The sequence below is a fragment of the Seriola lalandi genome, unplaced genomic scaffold (genome assembly GCF_002814215.2).
Source record: "Seriola lalandi dorsalis isolate HSWRI2012SDOR001 ecotype SW California unplaced genomic scaffold, Sedor1 jcf7180002054583, whole genome shotgun sequence".
Taxonomy (NCBI): domain Eukaryota; kingdom Metazoa; phylum Chordata; class Actinopteri; order Carangiformes; family Carangidae; genus Seriola; species Seriola lalandi.
In genome coordinates this window covers 295,094-314,783 of record NW_019525136.1, presented here as the reverse complement: position 1 = coordinate 314,783, position 19,690 = coordinate 295,094, and the positions used below count along the sequence as shown (strand labels likewise).

Genomic DNA, 19,690 nt, shown 5'->3' with positions numbered 1-19,690 from the left:
AGGGAAACAGCCAGGGTCGTCTAACTGGAAACGGAAACGCAGGGATTTATTTTTGTCATATTTCTAGCAATTTTCTCGCTACACCATGCAGAACACTCTGGCTCGGCCCTTCCTTTCTCTGAACATGGGAGAAGTACCTTTACCACTGGATCTCAATCTTCTGAGTGTCCTTGAAGATTTGCCCAGTAGTTCATTAACTGTTAGCATCTGAAATGCAGTGGCATTTCACCGTCTCAACCTGCAGAGAGGACACGGGAGTCGTTTTGAAAGCACACTAACAAAGTCTCAGAGCTTGACCTTGCACCACCTCCAACTTCTTTGAGATGTTTTCGCTGCTGAACCATAAGTGATACACACATAGTCTAACACTGATCTAATCAGCGCTGCATAAATATTCTTAATTGCAGATCTGCTTGCTCCCCAATCTGTTCCTTTTAAACATCTCATCACATTTAATATCTTTTTACCCTTGATGTTTATTTTATGAATATGTTCATTACATGTTAAATATGCGTCAAACCACACCACTTGTTCTATCCTTTGCCCATACATCTTTAACTGTGTATCAGCACGTCTCTTTCTAGTGAACATTACTGTTTTGTTTTTTTTCTACTGAGAACTTGATCCCCATGAATATGACCATTTTTCAAATGTGCTGACTCCTTCTTGTATTTTTCATCTAATGTGATTATTATTTTTCACCCTTTTCCACAAAGCTCCATCACCAGCAAACAGTGACCGTCCAATATAATCCTGAACTTAAGAAAACACATCATTTATCATAATGGAAAATAGTATTGGACTAATGACACTGCCCTGAGGAGTACCATTGTCTACTACATAACTAAGGCTGACCCAATTCTAACTTGAATAAATCTATCAAATAAGAAATCTTTTATTCAAATAAAAGTTTTACCTGTAATTCTTATCATATTTAATTTGATCATAAACCCCTCCTTCAACATGATGTCATATGCCTTTTCTACATAAAAAAAACCCATTACTAATTCTTTGTTAACTTGTGCTCTCCGAACCTCCGTTTCCAAACATACGACAGGATCCATGCACCTCTACCTTTCCTGAATCCGCTCTGATGGGGTGATAAAATTCCTCTCCTCTCCACATAATATGTCAATCTTCCTGTAATCATTTTCTCCATTGTCTTTCTGATGTGTGATGTCAGTGATATGGGCCTGTAGCTTATTGGATTTGATGGCTCTTTCCAACTTCTTGGTAACTTCCCCTCTTCCCATATTTTTATTATAAAATCCTAGCAACTTCATAACAGATGACTGGAATGGACTTGACCTTTGTTGTACATTTTCTTACTTTTAGAAAAGTTAATTTGTTGTTGAAACATTATTGGATGATTTCTAGTGTGATGCCCACAGCAAACCAGCTCTCATGGGGAGGGGCTAAGTTCAAAGACATCAACATGTGTATTATAGGAGGACAGAAAACAGAGCACAGTGCTGGTTCCACATAGAGATGTATAGTGATAGTAATAACTCTAATATCACTCAATAGAGTTCCGCCACATTGACCAGATATGATATGCACCAACATTTAATGGGTTCTTCTCTGGCCCCTCGCCCATCCCTCCACTAAGTCTGGTTCGGATCAGTTCAGGACATTGTACTTAGTTTATGCTGAAAGTAAAACAACTTTCTGGATCTGATAGAGACTGGTGTGTTGTTGGCTTTGTGTATAACACCTGTCCCCACTCCGACCAGCGGGTGTCGCTGTGGAGCCTGTTGGTGACGCGGGACGCTGCTGTAGACGAAGAAGAGCACGAGTCGCACGTGTGATCACAGTCCGTGTGTTCAGATCGGGTCCCGGTCCAGGAACGAGAAGAGTCCCGTTGACAGCGCCGGTTCAACGCCTTACACCTGAAAACATGAAGCCAGGTACAGTAGAGTCTTTAGCACCTCACCGTGATGGTGTTTTTGTGTGATGTTGGACGGTAATTCGGTGAGACAGTCCTCCGTCAGAGTGAAGTAAGAGGTTGTGTTCGGCCTACTCCGCCATGACGCTCCGGTAACCTCACTACGAACCGTGTTCTCCGGGAGGAAAACCGCCGCCGAGTGTGTGAACTTTCTCTGGTTATATCTGTGACATGTGAGATAAAATACAGAGTTAACGCCAGGATAGCGTCAGGTTAGTGGTTTCACGGTGGGAGCAGGCAGACCAGATAAATAACGGCTCACCATCGACACGCTGTGCACACGTGTTGAGCCTCGTTCAGCTGCACAGTCAGGACTGGTCTGTACGACTGATCCAGATCTCAATATTCCGTTTAAATTAATGTTTGTGTCGGTGCAGTGTTTAAAGGGACACAAATGTTTGAAGCCGGACGTATTCACTTTGTGCCACGAGGCACGATCAGCAAAGTTACCAGCAGCTCATGCTAATGCTAGCTCGGACCAGAGCCAACTGTAGCCGTGTTTACCGGACCCAGGTCCGCGTCCAGAGAGCTGGTTTTCGTACAAAAGTAAGACTGAGTACACTATAAAAGGACCCAAATGTTTGTGGGTACTTATTACACCGAGTCGTGGTTGAAAAAAAAAAGAGAAAAAGGCTGGGTGAGGTTCATGCTCATCTCATGTATTCTCAGACTTAGATGTTACAGAAGTAAAGGTTTGGAGGATGAGGACTTAAGTTTTTTAGGCCTGGTATTCGTCCCACCTCGGATAAAGAGCAGCTGCCCCTCTAAGCCTTTCTATGGGACCACCCGGGACTGTGTCCATGCTGTGGCTGTCCTGCACAGTGTTAATGTTAGCTGTTATTTTACTATATACGTTTGTATCATCGACACATGTCTGTTCGTTTTATTCCACAATATACTCTCTATCAGTAATGACGCCATGTTGTCTTCTGATAGCTAAAAGAAAGTTTTTGTTTTAAATATACACTGCTGTGCTGTTTCCCATGATGCCTCCCTTTCTGCTGGCTCTTCTTCTGTGTCACACGTACACTTGAGGCATTTTTTCTCACCACCAGCAGCAGCGCTGTGGAGAAGTGTTTTTATCAGCAGATCCATTTTGGTTTGTGTCGTGTCGTCCACCCTGTCGACAGTAGGTGGTGCTAGAGCACCTAGAAAGGAAGCAGTGTGCCAAGTAAAGAAGGAAATAGAAAACAGATTTTACTGAAAGTGGATACAAACAATACATCTCTCAAAAGAGTCAGAAATAATCCACTCTGCACAGTTGAGAGGATCCATGTGACGCGAACCTCATCCTCTTCCCTGTATGTGAAGAAATGACAGCATGAGTTGATCAATGGAGAAACAGCTTCTCCAGAAGTTATGTTGGTGCAGAGCAGGACGCTGTGAACACAGGGGCAGTGAGAGGCAGGTGGGTCTTCATTTAGTATGTACAATGGTGTTTATCTGACACTTTTCATTTGTAACTCTTCTGTATCATGGTCACATCCACTGTAAAATGTGGCACAACAGCATTTGCATTTCAAGAATAAAATATGAAACAACAACTTGACTTAAAAGGCGCCAGTGACATCAAGGCGATCTGACGTTTCCACATAAAGAGTTATCCATAAGAGTGATGGAGCAGCCTGATGTGTGTAGTTATTCTGTACCACAGAATTTGTTTAAGGTAAACACAGTGGAAGGCCCCACCTGATGTCACCGCACTGTGGAGCAGCACTCGTCCAATCAGAGGCTGCAGATTCATCAACATATGTCCTGCTGCCTTCAGGTGCTGCAGGGATTTAAAGAACTGGAGGAGAAACTGTTCAAACAGTAGAAATCAGCTGTGGACAACAGATACTGTCAGAATCACCCAGATGCATTTATAGATCAGTGCAGACTCATTTACTGACGCTCCTCCTTTAAACCACATGAATGTTATTTTTTTAATGCTGATTTAAACACACCCACCAGCTGGAGAGTTATTCTATTAAATAGTTTATTAACATGTTAAGCATTGTGTCATTGGTGCACATTTGCTTCAAGTACGAAGTCTACTCTTGTTGTAAAAGCAGCAGACTGTCAGTGAAGTGACATTGGTCCAGAAATAGATGTGGTTCTGAGACGTCTATTCTCAGCTCAAACCCTAAGACCCAATTTCAACCAAAGTACCAACAACTCACTTTGCGCTGCCTGAATTAAATCACCCTCCTACACTGTGGGTCTGTACAGGACACCAGAATACCATCAGCCAGAGGAGCACCTTTTCTGCTGGTTGTTGTGCCACCACACCAACAGAAACACAACTGTATGCACATCCTCAGTCCATGTTCCTGTCCAGATTGGAACATATATATTTATATATGTGTGTGTTCATACAGCATCACAATGTATATTTTTGTTCACTGACACGGTTCCCATTTACCTCAACGTCAGAATTTCCACAACTGCAGATGAGCCGAAGCAATCGCTGAATAAAAACACGAAATATCCATCAAAAACAGCCAGGAGTATGGAGAGCAATAATTTAGCTTGATGATAAGGAGAGTCGATCAAAGAAAAGAGGAAGAGCAAGATGTTTTTGGGAGAGTTGGCTGCATTATCAGAGAGATTACTGACTCAAGAAGTCCAATCAGACCAGTCACACTTCCTCTAATCTTCACGTGTGATCGTCCCACAGAGTTTTGTAGCTCCAGCAACATGTGAAGGCCCCGTTTATACTCCACAGCCTCCTCATGCACGTGTCTGAATCCCACTGAAGTGTCTCTGCTGTTCGTTTTTCAGGGTTCAGTCCTCGTGGGGATCGAGGAGGAAGAGGAGGACGGGGAGGATTCGGTGGAGGTAGAGGAGGGTTTGGAGACCGAGGAGGGTTTGGAGACCGAGGAGGACGAGGGGGATTCAGAGGAGGAAGAGGTGAGGCTGGAGGAAGAGGAGGATGATGATTGCAGTATCGAGCGTAGTGAACATGTAATCTGTATTGTGTGTGTATGTGTTTAATTTGCATCAGTTAACATGTTAAACACCGGTTTTACCAGAGGAGCTCTAAAACGTGTCTGTTTTTCAGGTGGAGGATTCAGGTCCCCGGATGGTGGAGGATTTCGGGGCAGAGGGGGTGGAAGAGGCACCCCGAGAGGGAGAGGGGGCAGAGGAGGGAGGGGCGGTGCCGGTGGCAGAGGAGGCTTTGGAGCAGGGAGAAAGGTCTTGGTTGAGCCACACAGACATGAAGGTATTTATAAGTCCTGTTTCCTGTTGTTCTGGGTTATTAGTCGGGATGTAGTCACTAAATCCTGGAGCCTGGGTGAGACGTTAGATGTTCAGCTTGCTTCATTCTATCTTCTGTGCTTTTGTTTCTGTTCATATTCACCTGTAGACAGACTAGGTACAATAATGGTACTATTGTGTCCATCCATCCATAGGTGTGTTCATCTGCAGAGGGAAGGAGGACGCCCTGGTGACCAAGAACATGGTGGTGGGAGATTCTGTGTACGGGGAGAAGAGGATCAGTGTGGAGGTGAGATGTTCACAGCAGCACAGTGGTCAGTGAAGGCAGCACATTCATACTTGCTAACCTCTGCTGTGCTGCATTGAAAGCAGCTGTGATCTCTGGTGTCACAGTCAGACTCACTGTGCTCTGACTCCCTGTCTGTCAGGAAGGAGAGACTAAGATTGAGTACAGAGCGTGGAACCCGTTCCGCTCTAAGCTGGCAGCCGCCATCTTAGGAGGAGTAGACCAGATCCACATCAAGCCCGGAGCAAAGGTCATGTACCTGGGAGCTGCCTCTGGAACCACAGTGTCCCATGTCTCTGACATCGTTGGACCAGTGAGTACCACACACTCAGTAAAACGATCTGATTTGTTTAAGAACTTTACACATTGGACAACTTTTTAATTTAAAATGATTAAAGCTCAGATTGTCCTGAAAACATGGTTGTGATATCTGGACGCTGTCCTGTCGACTCGTGTAATCGATCATAATCGTTGGAAACCAAAATCGTAATCAAAAATAAAATTAGGTTAATCGCTGAGCCCTAATGGATCCCTTTCGATAACGATTTTACATTGAAGTGTGTGTCTGTTGTGTTAAAGGATGGCCTGGTCTATGCTGTGGAGTTCTCCCATCGATCAGGTCGTGACCTTCTCAACGTGGCAAAGAAACGCACCAACATCATTCCCATCATCGAAGACGCGCGGCACCCGCACAAGTACCGCATGCTGGTTGGTAGGTAGACCTGACCACAGAGGCTGGAGGAGTCCTCATCCATCAGTCTGGTGGTGTTACTGCATCTTCTGAACCTCTGTGTCTCTGCAGGCATGGTGGACGTAATCTTTGCTGATGTGGCTCAGCCTGACCAGACGAGGATTGTCGCTTTGAACGCTCACAACTTCCTGAAGAACGGAGGACACTTTGTCATCTCCATCAAGGTACGCTGACGAGCCCCTCAACATACTGGAGCTCTGCAGACTGTAACACACGAAGTACACGCTCCGGTGTCATGTCGGTGAACTGGTTCTGTTACAGTGACGTGTTTATAGAATCAGTCAGGCATTTAGCTGAAGGTACACCAATTGTTTTAGATGCTGTTTGACCATGAGACTGAGCTCTTAGTGGACAGACACTCAGTACGACTCAACACGTACGGCTGCTGATGCCCAGTCTGTGTTTTCTTCTCCAGGCGAACTGTATAGACTCGACGGCAGCTCCTGAGGCGGTGTTTGCCGCTGAGGTGAAGAAGATGAGCGCTGAGAACATGAAGCCACAGGAGCAGCTCACACTGGAGCCCTATGAGAGAGACCACGCCGTGGTGGTGGGCATATACAGGTACACCAGCGTCAGACTGACCAGCTCCAATACACTTTCTGTTATAAAACAATATAGCACAGAACATACGCCCCATGTGTCAGACTCTCACCAGCTGCTCAGATAACAAAACCAAGTCAGCTAGAGCCGCCCCCTGATAAGTTAGTCGATGAGAAGTTCTGATTGGTCAGTTGGTCGCAGGAAATAAAAGAATCGATCTCCACAGGAAGTGGGGACCCTCAGTTCACATTCAGATTTACAGGCAATTGAAGACTCCTGACTCCTTAGTGTCCTGACTGTATGTAGAACTCAGTCAATGTTTAGTCTCAGCCTCTGTGACTGGAAGGTCGCCAGTTCAAATCCAGCTCAAGACCTTTGTGCATCATCCTCCTATTTTTCTGTGGGTTGTGAACATCCACACACAATGGCACTTTTCCTTAATGGTTTTATAGTGTGTGTACATATTTATGCCAAAAAATTACTTTCTTTTTTGTAATTGTCTTTTTTTTATTTACTTTAAAAGAGACTGAACATAAATGAACATCAGCTATGACTAACACCACATGAACCTGTGGAGCTTTTCGACATGAGGGAAAATAGATAATTAGTTAATAAGTTAAACTAGATACATAAACAACAGGGAGACAGGTGTATTTCTGATGCTGTTCTGAAAGATGAAACACATCAACAAACAGATCCCATCTAATGTTTCCCTCTGGATTCTCAGACTGAGAATAATTCTGCTGTCACATAAATATTGAACATTAGTTGATCTGTTCGTCAGCTCCAGGTTTTTCTGTCTCCAGTTATTTTTGACAGACTCCAATAATATCTGTTTATCCTTCTTCCTCTAATCAGCTGCTCCAATCAGAAACTAAAACTTTTGATTCAGAAGACAGTTTTCAGGATGATGAACTTTAGTCCAAAGTGAAGCCACGGAGGCACAACTCCGACAGCCGGTCTGATTTAAACAGTTTGTTTCAACATTGAAATTTGTCTCTGAAGATGCTGAAGGCTCGAGTTTAATTTTGAAATTACCTTTTTATAAGATTCACGCTTATGCTGTCATAAATATTTGAAGGGGCTCATTTTCTATCATCAGATTTAAAAAATATTTTGTCAGTGTCTGATTTGGAAGCTGTTCTTAAATCCTGGGTCATTTACAACCTGTTCAGACTTCAGCTTCCTTCTTCAGATTGAATTATTTTGTTCCATGTCAGTGTGAAGTAATGACACTCAGTTTACAGTTATCTGACAGTGAGGGATGAACAATCACTTTACTCAGTGATGCTCCTTTTCCCATTGCTTTATGTTGAGATGTACACCATTCACTTAAAGGCCTCTTTGGGCTCTTATTATAAATAATAATCTCAGAATTAATGATCTTCACAAACAGGAAGAGCTAAACCCTCTTTATCCTTTGGCAGCTGTAGAAGTTTTGTCCTCAGTCCAGATGAGTCTAGATCACCATTCTGTTCTGTTCCTGAAGTTGTTACTAATATTTCTGTTTTTAAATTTGAAATGTTAATTCATCTGAACAGAGTCAGTGTTAGAGCTTAGACTTAACTACTGCATTGAATTCTGTCACAAGTCTCACTTAGCTGGTTGTTGCTGTCAAACACAAACAGGGTTGTATTACAGGGAGTTCCTGAAGCTTCATGGTTTCTGTGGTTGATCAGAGCATGAATCACAGCTGGAGCTGAATATGGCGGCACCGTCGGCACCTGCATCAGCCGGGTTAAACGGCTCCATCTGCTGGACTGTTACAGAAGTAAAATTGTCACCATATATGACACATAAGTTAAACTGGAACAGCTAATTGTGATGAATAGTATGGCAGCGAAGTGTGATTAGAGGACAGACAACCTGGGCTGTCAGGTTTACCTGGTCGTATCTCATCCAATCACGTGACATGTAAATGCCTGAGACATGTAAATGAATGAGTGCAGGAGAGTCAGTTGTTGAATGCCTCTTACAGGATTTTAATATTGGTCTACATTCACAGTTGGCTCAAGATAACAACTTACTACTCACTGTACTTCTGTTATTTACAAATTGATGTTCACAATTCAAATATATACACACGTCTGGATACAAGGTCAGACCGTAACTGAAGCTCAACATCATCATTTAGCTTCATTACAACTCGGGTCATATTTTCATAGTTGGGGTATAGTTTCAATCAGTTCTGACCATGTTGTAGTTGCCCCAGCAACAGGATCTCAACACATGAGCAAACCAAAAGTTGATCTAGATAATTTAGTCCTGAGTGGATGTTTTACACCCGAAGGTTTGGTCAGTTTTATGATTCACCTTTGTTTTCTCTTCTGAATAAGTCTGTGGATCGTTGGAGTTTGTGTCCAGCCTTAAAGTATCTCCTATAGTAGTCAGTAGTTCTACAGTATCTGTAGGGAGTCTAAAAGGGTGGGGCCATGTAAACCCAGGTCTACAGTGTCAGACCTGTGTGGGACTAAAACACATTAATATGGTGAACTAAGTAAACAGATGGGTCCAGGTGACGGTGGTGCTGCTCCAGGATTGGGACCGTGAGGTGTAGCAGTTTCACGTCCCTACTAATGTTCCCAGAGTTGAGTTATGGTGACAGGTTGGCACATACATCCAGACCCTCCCAAACTGCTGCGCTCAGCTCTACGTATATAGTCCCTGCTCGTTTTCATGTCCTGTGTTAACGGACTCTCTCCTCTCTCTCCTCAGACCTCCACCTAAACAGAAGAAGTGAGGTGTGGCAGGAAGCAGAGGGAACGGATTCCTGTTCTCAACCACCACCTATTTTACGTACCATCTATTGTCTGTTGCCCTCCTCCTCCTCCACCTGCCTGTTTGTAGACTTCTGCAGTGTGAAAGCATGACGAGCACTCAGGGCAGAGCTGGGCTGGGTTTCCTCTTTCTTTTTTGAGTCCTTTGACCACCCACCTGCTGGAGGGTCTGTCCATTACCAGTAAGGTTGGAGCACATTACATGACACTGGGCCATTTGAGCCACAGGTTTCATCTGAGTTTGCCAGATTGAAGCAGGTTATTATAGTATATATAAGTTTTATAAAATGTAGAGGTTCACCTCAGATGCTGGGTGGACTGGCCTCAGTTCACGTTATCAGGTCGATTCCTGTGTGTTGTTACACAACTGTGGTCGAGTGTTAACATCCAGTCTTGTCGTGTAGTGTGTTCTCAGCCTTGAAGAGTAGTCTTGATCTTTTTTTTTTTTTTTTTTTTTTTATAAATTCACCAGCCTCTGCCCTGTGAACTACTCACTTTCTACTGAGGAATATTTCAACTGTCATAACAGTTAACCTGAAAGACGTCTGTGTAATTACACACATTTGAATAACTACATGACTCCAGTGAGGATTTTTGTGGTTGTTTTATTTCATCACCTTTTCACTTCTCTGTGCTCCTGCTTGTTTTCTTACTGAATGTCTTTCTGGGTTTTTTTGTTTTGTTTAATGTGTTTCTGGTCTCCTGCTCCTGACTGATTCCAGAAGCACATCTCAAGTATCCACACATCATATACCCAGATGGGTAATATTTTTAGTGTACGAGTTATGTCTGAACTTATGTACAGTAAAATATACTTTTTCTTAATATGTTGTGTGTCCTCGTGTGAAGAGCTTCAGGTTGTCACAATATCCACCATTAATCCAGGTCTGTGTAGTGGTGAGGAGGTAAACTGACCCTGTTCGTGTGTGTGTCTGTGTGCTTGTGTACAGACAAATATAGAAAGTGACTTTTTCACTCTGACTTGTAATTTGATACCAGTTTAACGTTTGTGTGGATGAGTATGAAGCAGAACAGTTGTAGATATTTTACAACAAATTATGCTTGAAACCTTTTTTATTGACATGATCAGTAACTTTGTTTTAATAAAATGTTTTGATTGTTTTTGATTAAATCACCTTGTATATTTACCAATATAACAGTAAACTCCCACTCACATTGTAAACACCTGACAAACGTTTTTTTTTTTTTTTTAAAGCACTACATGTCCTTCTGTTACGCCTGGGACTGACACAGTTGATGGGTCAGTCCAGGGTGGTGGTCCAGTTCAGGACCAGGACCAGTACAGATAACAAATCATGTCCTCACGTGTTATACTAGTAAATCCAGACTCAGACCTACATCAGGAGCTACCGTCCTCCGCTTTGAGGGTAACAGGCTGTAGTGGTTGTTAAATCTATGCGGAGGAGAGCAGTCAGGTTCCCTCAGTGTAAACTCCCTGTTCTCACCAAACCGCCTCTTTTCTAATCGAAGTCTCTACACTAAAGCCCCCGGTCTGCAGTCGGGTGGTCATTTTACTACATGAAAAACCTGCTCTTAATTTAACGACTAACTTTTGTAAGTTACTCGTATGACTGTCCGCGGTGGATTTGTTTTGGCAGCCATTTTGTGGGAAATTTCTCTGGAGCGCGCTGGGCCGTACTTGCCTGGTGTCGGGAGTGCGCTCTCAATGCAGCCCCTCTCTCCTTTGACCGATATTAACATCACGGAGGGGCTGGCCGGCATAGAGCTAGCTGTAGCGGTGTGTGCTAAAATACGTGTAGTTTCTTCATAGCGGCTGCTTGTATTGTCCATCGGCCCATCGGCTGGCCGTTGCCCGCCAAGCAGCCTGCAGTGTGCGGACTGTCTTCCTCCAAATTCCAATGGCAGAGTTTTATTAGACAGCTAGCATGCTAGCTAAAAGCTAGCTGGCTAATGTTAGCTTCTCGCCTTTATATTAATTTAAAAAGCTGAAGGGCTTGCAAAGTCATTTGGCCCACGCCGTATGTGTAAGGTGCTCTCTTATGTATCTGAGAATCAGTCTGGAACAAGTGAATTAAGTTTGCTGAACAGAAAGAGACTGAGTTTGAGGTGTCCGTGGTTGAGGCGGCGAGCTGCCCACCTCCCCTTAGGCACGGCTAGCTGTGCTGCGCCGGCGATCAGTTCCCATCGACAGCCCGCTCTCTGAGCTCCGGAGAATAACGCAATTTTGCTGGAAACTAATCTCACCGGGATTTTTATCGGCTGCACAATTCTGCACTATTATATTTGGATTTCTGCTGTGGAAGAAGGACGACTGACCCGGGGGAGGGGGCTCGGTTCGTGCGGACAGAGGGAGATAGGGGTTCCGAACATGGCTGCTACGCGGAACTTGGTTCGACACACCGCCTGAGGTAAGACATAACCGGTCGGTGTTGTCTTTTTTTGATTCATGTATGAATTTTCGGCTGTTTGGATCTTGTCTCTAATGTGTGTGTGTGTGTGTATGTGTGTGTGTGCTAGAGGTTTGACAGTCAATGAGAGGTAACAGTGCTGGGTAGCATAATGTTACCCCTTCCCAACGTTATTCGCCCCTGTCACCCGGCCTCGTGTCCCCATTCCTCTGCCGCTCAGATGGCTAATGGGGCAGGAGGCAGGCTTCGATTAAACAGGTGGGTTAACGTCGGTGTTGGACAATGGATCATGCTGAACAATTAAGGCTTGGCTGGCGTGTCTACAGTAGCTGAGGCGTGCATTATGGTGATGGACTACACGTTACCCCTTTTTAGTAGCATGCAATGTCCTCCAAGTCTGTGGTTATCAGCCCCCTGCCCTTCTAGTTTACCTTGTGACTGAGTCGTTTCTAACGGCTAACCATCTGGCGGGTTGACCAAGGGCTGGGTTGGTCTTAAATAGGCTAATGATTGATGCGATCAGTGTGCGTGTATCTAGGCAAGTTTCAGTAGCAGCGGCATCGCGACCTGCCTTAAGTTAACGCACGACACCAATAGACAGAGAGAGGGTGCCGGCGGAGCAAAACGGAGGGAGAGAGGGTAGATGAATGGTTGTGTGGCTGCATGATGGAGACGGGTTGATATCCTCTAGTATAGGCGGCTGCACACTGCTGGTGTGGCGTGTGGATGGCGATGACTTTGGGTGTCACAGCAGCCAGCAACCCCCGACTGTCCTCTGTAGATCTGCAGCGTTTCATCTGCTATGGCAGCTAACGCTAGCCACTAGCTTAGCTACCGCATCAGCCCCAGCCCCTACCCTGCCCTGGAGTAGAGGGACACAGGCTCTCAGTTACCGGGAGATCACTGCTTCTGGGCAGGGAACAGGGATATGAGGAGACCAGAGCTGATGCACAGCTGGAGGAATCATGACTTGACATCTCCTCCCTGTGTGTGTGTGTGTGTGTGTGTGTGTGTGTGTGTGTGTGTGTGTGTGTGTGTGTGTGTGTGTGTTTGGGGCTCTGGTCCTCTTTCTGTCATTGCTCAACTGAAGATGTTGTGGTCTGAAATTGTTGCCGATTTAAATACAGAGGTTTGTCATAGATGCTGTGCCCCCTCCCCACCCACCTCGATGAAGTTGTGTTGCTGTTTTTCTTGTGCTGCACGCAACTGAGTCTCAAAATGGACCTTTCTCCCCAGCCATTTCTGCCTTACTTCATTTTTTTCATTCATTTTTTTGTCCTCTCAAATCATGTCTTGGTGTACTATTCAACCACCAGTGTAGTAATGTGTCCACTCAATCAAAAAGGCCACATACAGGCCAGAATGGAAAAATTCAGGTGAGAGAAATGACACAATTCCTCAGATTGAAGCTCCTGTCACAGACCGGTGAAGAAGTGCTCATGGAGATGTAATCCAGGTATTTTCAGTTCCATTGAGTTACACAGGTCACAGGCCATATTGTTTGTTTCATGTCACAGTGGATACAGTGAATACATTCAGGTTGTGCTGATGAGCTGTGTCCATCATGAACCTGCTGCTTAGTTTCAGTCAGTGACTGGTCGGTACAAGTACCTGAGCCTGGCTGGAGGATTAGCCCCTTTAACAGAACTGAAACCACCACCACCCCAGCATGTATGAAAGCTAAGATGTCTGTGATTACATTTACCATCTGTAGCTGTGATCAGACTTTAAAACTGCACAGAAAAATACACAAATGTATTAGATATTACAACATTCCTGGACATAATTTGATTTAAATGGGAAATTAATTAGCATCTTGGTGTTGCAATATGGCAAAGTATAATACCACAACATGCATGAGGATAAGCATCACCAAGCTCAGAAATCGACTTTAATATCAAGACCTTGTCAGTTGGATCTGAGACTGGGTGCACAGTGGGAGTAGAGCACCTAGGAGTGGCTTCTTCCAGTGTTTTCTTTCCCTGCAAGATAACGCCTCATCCCACACATGTAATGTAAAGTAAATTTTTTGGTTTGCTCTGATGGCTGGAGTGGTTTTGCAGTCTGTGTCTCTTGGCCACAAACAGCCAATGGACTTGTTCCCTGACTGACAGCACAGCTGTGACAACAAGCTCACACCGTGTGTGTGTGTGTGTGGGACAGCTCTGACACACAAATTCAACACTTTGATAGACAGACTTCCGAACTTACCAGGAACTCTGATAACTCTTATTTTCATCATCATCCTCCTCTCTCATGGTCTCCTTCCTCTCTGCTCCCCATCTCCTTATGTTCATGGATTCATCCTGGAACAACAGCACCTTTACTCAGGCTCAAAGTTCTTCAACAGATGCATCTTTGCTGTATCTCTGTCCTTTGACTCTGCATGCACTCATACCCCCTCTTAACATTTCCTCATGTGTTATAATGAAACTAAATGGCAGCATTCACCACATGCATCTGGAAACTGGAGTTTGTGGCTAACTAAGGTGGAGAACGTCAGAACAACCATGTTCAGACATTTTCTCTTCATTCTAAAGAAACACAACCAAACGGCATGTTTTCAGGATCAGACACTTCCTGCACATGTCAAAGGTGGGTGAGAAAAGTCATTTTCCTTTTCTTTTTTTTTTTCAATTTTTTTGTAAATGTGTACTCATCACATTTTTATTAATACTACTAATATTAATAATTATTATACAAATTATACAACAGATTTTTATGTAGAGAAAGGAAAATTAGAACTGCATCAAATAACTACATCGCTGTAATAGTATGGCTAATAATATAGTCACAAATAGAATAATCAAATAGATGTTCATTGTAATGTGAACTGATTGTTATATCAACCAAAACTGACCATGACTGAGCTTCAACCACTCATTGCATTTGGTTTGAATTCAGTGTTGAAAAATAGCAACACATGTATCATGCAACACAATTTGACTGAATGTCTATAAATGATGATGTTAAATTGTCCAGTTTTATTAAATTGGACAGAGTTTCTGCATCAAAGCTTCCACCCATGTCATTTTTGATATTGATTAATCTGTATATTATTTTCTTGATTAATCAATTAGTTTTTTATTGTAAAAAATGTTCATCACAGTTTCTTAAAGCCTGGGGTGACATCATCAGTAAGTTGTTTCTCCAGGCAGCAGTTCAATACCTAAATATATTCAGTTACTGTTGAATATCACACAGACGAGCAGGACGTTGTAAAACTGAGGGACTGAAACATCGGAGTGATTTCATTCAGGATTGTAATTTAGAGCAGCTGTTTTTTATTTAATATGTTTTCATCAATGTGATGAAGAACCTTGATTCGTCATGAATTCATCTTCTTGGATTATCAGTCAAACAGTAGACAATATATTTAACATAAATGTTAAACATTTACTACTAAACTGATCGTGAGACTGAGCTGGTCTCCAGGAGCTCACCATATACACTATCTCTGGAGGTGGATCCACTCAGTCCAGTAACATTTAAAATTGTAGATGAGTCATGTTATTGATCTGATCAGCACATTAATGACATCACAGAGACCGCCTCTTTTCACATTTACTACTAAACTGATCGTGAGACCACAGTTACCAGATCTGTGGTTTCCCTCAGCTGAACACTGGACTAGCGATCACAACCAAATAAATACTGCTCAGCAAACATCACGCACACAGGCAAACCTTCACATAGTTAGTTAGTGTAGTTAGTAAAATAAGATTGTTGCCTTACCCATAAGGTATATGGGCTTTGCTGAAAAAAACAGTCCAGTGTTATGTTTTATATCATTTACTAGGATAATGCATTAATGGTATTGACATTACTCATAAAAACAATAAGTATTTATTTAAGAATGCTACATATGTTGTTCAATACTAGTATTGATGACAAATTACCAAGGAGTCATCTGAGAGTGTTGGTGTTACCTTTCAGGTTTAACCTGATTGTGAAGGTCTCAGCAGGTGTAAAAGACATCTGTACAGTCTTAAGATCACCAAGTTGAAAGGTCACCTAACTCTGCCACTTCCTGCTATCTCAGACTGTAAAAACAAGGGCAGTTTGAATCGAGATAATGATGACACTAATTAATTCCAGATGTCATCATCCAGATACACATCACACACGAACGTCAGGTGAAAATTGGGTTCAACCTCACATCATCAGATCTGGTGGAGGTTGAAATACAGTTTGAATAGAGCTTTTCTTCTGGAACACGCAGGAAGACTTTATCCATATTCACAATGGTTATCCACCACAACTATAGACCACCAGCAGCAGTTACTCAGTGCACAGACATCCACTTTAGTAATCAGGTTCAGCACAGATGGAGCCAAATCGCAGCTAGCGAGCTAATGTTAGCTATTCGCAGGTAGAAACGGACTCACCTAAGTTGGAATCTGTACACTGGTGCTTCAGTTCTCTCATATCGTAAACCCTCCTCAACAAAGCCAGAGCTGCAGCTGAGAGGTACCTAGCACCAAACTGCGACTGTCTGACTCAAGGTAGCTAATGTAGCCAGCTATTGTCTACGAATTCAGATTAATTGAAATCAATAGATATAACACCTAGCATGATCTGGTGTGGTTGTTCTGCACAAGATGTGTGGAAAGAGCCAGAGAGGATTCCCATAACCAGTTCCCAGTTAGTTAGTCAAACACACAGATTTGTTGAGATCCTTGTAAAGGAAACACTAAACACTTATTAAACACTATCTCTCCTCACTCAGTGGAAAACACGCAGGTAGCAGACATTTGGTTTTTATCTCTGTTTGAAATGTTAGACATCGGCTGTAACTAATGAAAATTAACTCTGTAGCTGGTGAAATGAAAAGTTTGTCTGCAGTTGAAGTTGAAGTTCGCTGCAGCACCAGGAGACTGGTTGTAGTTACTCTTTAACAGTAAACTGTTGTAGCTAGCTGTTGCTTAGGGATATTTGTTAGTGCATTTTTAGTATAATGTAAATGTGTTAGGTTAAGTTTCACCCACCTAACTAAAAGTACAAGCTATATAAATTATGTTGACATTTCCAAAAATCTAATTGAATTGTCCATCAGTTCTCAGTAAAACAAAATTATGACTATATAGTCAGGCTCAGTGGCTGTACCATGGCACAGATGTATTTACATTTGAGGCTGTATCATTCTACTGTGAGCAGTGTTGAAAATCAACATGGAAGATGTCTTTACAGCAGTATCAGATTTATATGATTTTTACATGAGGTGTGTTGATCTGTCAGGTCTTTGGTGGATTAGACTCAGCAGACTTCCCAGTTTTAGGTATTTTACACTCTGTAAACAGACATTTTTACTGATATCATAATGTAAATGACATACAACATTTTAGAGGGTTTTATTGAAGTTTCTGTGCATGTTATGTAGGATCTGTTGTCATTCATTCATTTTGTTTCCTTTATCTTCATCTGAAGACTCTGTCCGTTCTTGCCGGTTGACTGTTGGTTATTTCCTTGACATGTCTGTGTGTCATGGTGCAATAAAGGAAAGGCATGTTGTTAGTGTGGTTGCAACATCATAAACACAAAGTTGTGGTGAAATTGTAAATCAAAACATAATAATAGTGTGGCTGTATGATATTCAAAACACTGTTATTCTATGATTTACAGTGCTATATATGTATACTTATAGATATATTTTTCAATCTTGGGGCCATTTCACAATATTTTCTTTACCTCCAAGATTAAACCATTTGAAATCAGGGCCTGAAATTAATTTTTTAAAGTGAGGGGTGGATCCCTTAAATACTTCACATTGGGGTTTTATGAGCTTAGTTGTTACTTTGTCCTATTCTTACCTCAGATTGCATTGAGGAGATCTAGAACTTCAGAGAGCTGTACATGGCTGTAGTTTGTCATGTCTCTCCTCTGTAGGTGGTCGTGTCTCTGAGCTGCACCAGTGTCCTTAGTCTTTCTTTTAGTGTCTCCCTCCTCTCTCTTGTGTCCATGCTCTGTTCTATCCATGTCCTCCTTCTGTTGGGGATAGCCAGGCTTAAACTGAGCATCAGATTGGTTAGGTTCGTATTACTTATTAAGTTTTGTTGCTGAATCCTCGTTCGCATGACATCACAGTCTTTGCTGAATCTGCCCCACACTTTATCTTCTGGCTGCTGAATGAGAAACGCCATCTGGTGGCAACTTAGAGTTGGCGGTTTAAAGACACAGCACCGAACATCTTCCAGATCGAGCAGCTCAGTTCACTGTTAGAGCCACAGATATATTAGTGAGCCTAAAACTTTGTCTGTGGACTGCTGTTTCACCTCCGTAATGTTACCGTTACCTGTGTCAAGATCCCGAGTCTTACCAGTGTTAACGTTGACATCAGTGGTGCCACTGTGCGCTAGTCTTTTCAGGTTCCAGTGTTTTTTTTCCTGAGCAGATTTCACTTCAGGTGAAGTTGCTATGAGTGAAATCTGTCTGTAGATGTTAACGAGAGATGCTACAGCAGCAGAGGGAGAGAAGTAAAGCAGAACAATATGCAAAACAATCAGTATGCAATTATTTTGGCAGACATTGCGAGATGAGTCATGCTTTCAGTGTGAATGGTCATTTTTCATTTCATTTTCACTGAAGAAAATATTAAAAATTTTGTTGTGGCTTTTGAGCCCGCACAAAAAAATTTGAGCTTGTTAGCTGGAAACATCCCGCTGTAAATATAACTCCATACAGCTCTACCTGTGTAGCGCTATGTCACTGAAAGAAATGAAGTTTATTCGCACAGCCCTGGATCTTCTGATCAGCTCGAGCTAATACCTTCATCAACCACACTGTGCTAACTAGTCTCATTTAAATGAATGAAGGGCTGATGCTAACCGTCTAATCGCGGCAGTATCTGTCTTCAGTTTGCTCATGTTAGCAACTGTTCAAGATGAGAATCACAATTTTGTCCATTCAGAATTGAGATCATTTTTTAATGAAAAAATGTTGATTGCAGTTGATGTATCTAGACAATAGAGGCAATATGATCATTAGCTGGTGAAGGACATACTGCTTTTAACAGGCAATTCAAATTCAACTGGAATAAAAGCCTAAATTCAAAAATAATCTACAGACTGTTTTCTACATGTTAGAAAAAAATTGAAAAACCTTGAAAATGCTCACACTGTTTCTGCCTCCACACTCAGCATCAGAGTAGAGCTTGAGAGCAGGTAGCAGGTCCACACCATCAGGACCAGTTGAGTGGTGTTTATCTAGTGAAGCATTAATCCTGGTGTGGCAGTGTTGACCTGAGCCACATCTTGGACTCAGCCTCTTTAAAGCTCCTGCTGTGGTTGGGTGTTGGGGTTTTTTCTGCTGAGGTTACTTTGGCCTTTTGTTATGTTTCAGGTGGAGTGTCATTTGTTTGTCATCGTCTTTGAATCTGGTTCAACACCGCAAACTGCACAACATTTAACACACAACAAATATTCATTCCACAGCTCTTCTCTTTCCTCCACCGTCTCACACGTCCATTTTCAGCTTCTTGCCTCTTTGTCCCTCAGGAAGCGAGGTGCATTTGATTTGATGCACCACACCTCCCCTCTATAATACAAACATGACACTTGTCATTAAAAGTGGGATCACATAAAGGTCTGAACCTGTGGAAGAAAATCACTGCTATAATAATTTGAATTATAACTGAATGCTGAATTTTGAAATTTAATCACTACTGAAAACATTGAATACCACTGAATTTATTCTGCTGAAATATTTGACTTTGAAAACCACCTTTATCAATTTATTGAAGTTTGGGAAAGTCTGAAGTCAATTTCAGTAACCTTATTTCCAGATTGTTTATTTTAGAGCTTA

At 42.6% G+C, this 19,690-nt stretch overlaps 2 protein-coding genes across 3 annotated transcripts in view; both read left to right on the top strand.

The window, feature by feature from the left end:
- The first annotated feature begins 1,767 nt into the window (after nucleotides 1-1,767).
- On the top strand, nucleotides 1,768-10,632 carry fbl (fibrillarin rRNA 2'-O-methyltransferase). The gene is made up of 9 exons (XM_023418675.2): nucleotides 1,768-1,907; nucleotides 4,709-4,837; nucleotides 4,989-5,150; nucleotides 5,341-5,435; nucleotides 5,575-5,745; nucleotides 6,012-6,144; nucleotides 6,235-6,347; nucleotides 6,599-6,744; nucleotides 9,439-10,632. The coding sequence occupies exons 1-9, from the start codon at nucleotides 1,898-1,900 to the stop codon at nucleotides 9,461-9,463; spliced, it is 984 nt and encodes a 327-aa protein (XP_023274443.1). The 5' UTR covers nucleotides 1,768-1,897; the 3' UTR covers nucleotides 9,464-10,632.
- Nucleotides 10,633-11,176: 544 nt separating this feature from the next.
- The window catches only part of dyrk1b (dual-specificity tyrosine-(Y)-phosphorylation regulated kinase 1B), a 50,607-nt gene continuing 42,093 nt past the window's right edge, over nucleotides 11,177-19,690 (top strand). For both annotated transcript variants that reach the window (XM_023418582.2, XM_087177197.1), the window contains exon 1: nucleotides 11,177-11,890. The gene's annotated coding sequence lies outside the window, so the exon portion shown is untranslated. The remainder of the gene's footprint in view (nucleotides 11,891-19,690) is intronic.

Coding starts and splice junctions, on each gene's coding strand:
- fbl (XM_023418675.2), top strand. Junction 5,746..6,011: donor TCTCTGACATCGTTGGACCA/GTGAGTACCACA, acceptor GTTGTGTTAAAG/GATGGCCTGGTCTATGCTGT. Junction 6,745..9,438: donor GTGGTGGTGGGCATATACAG/GTACACCAGCGT, acceptor CTCTCTCCTCAG/ACCTCCACCTAAACAGAAGA.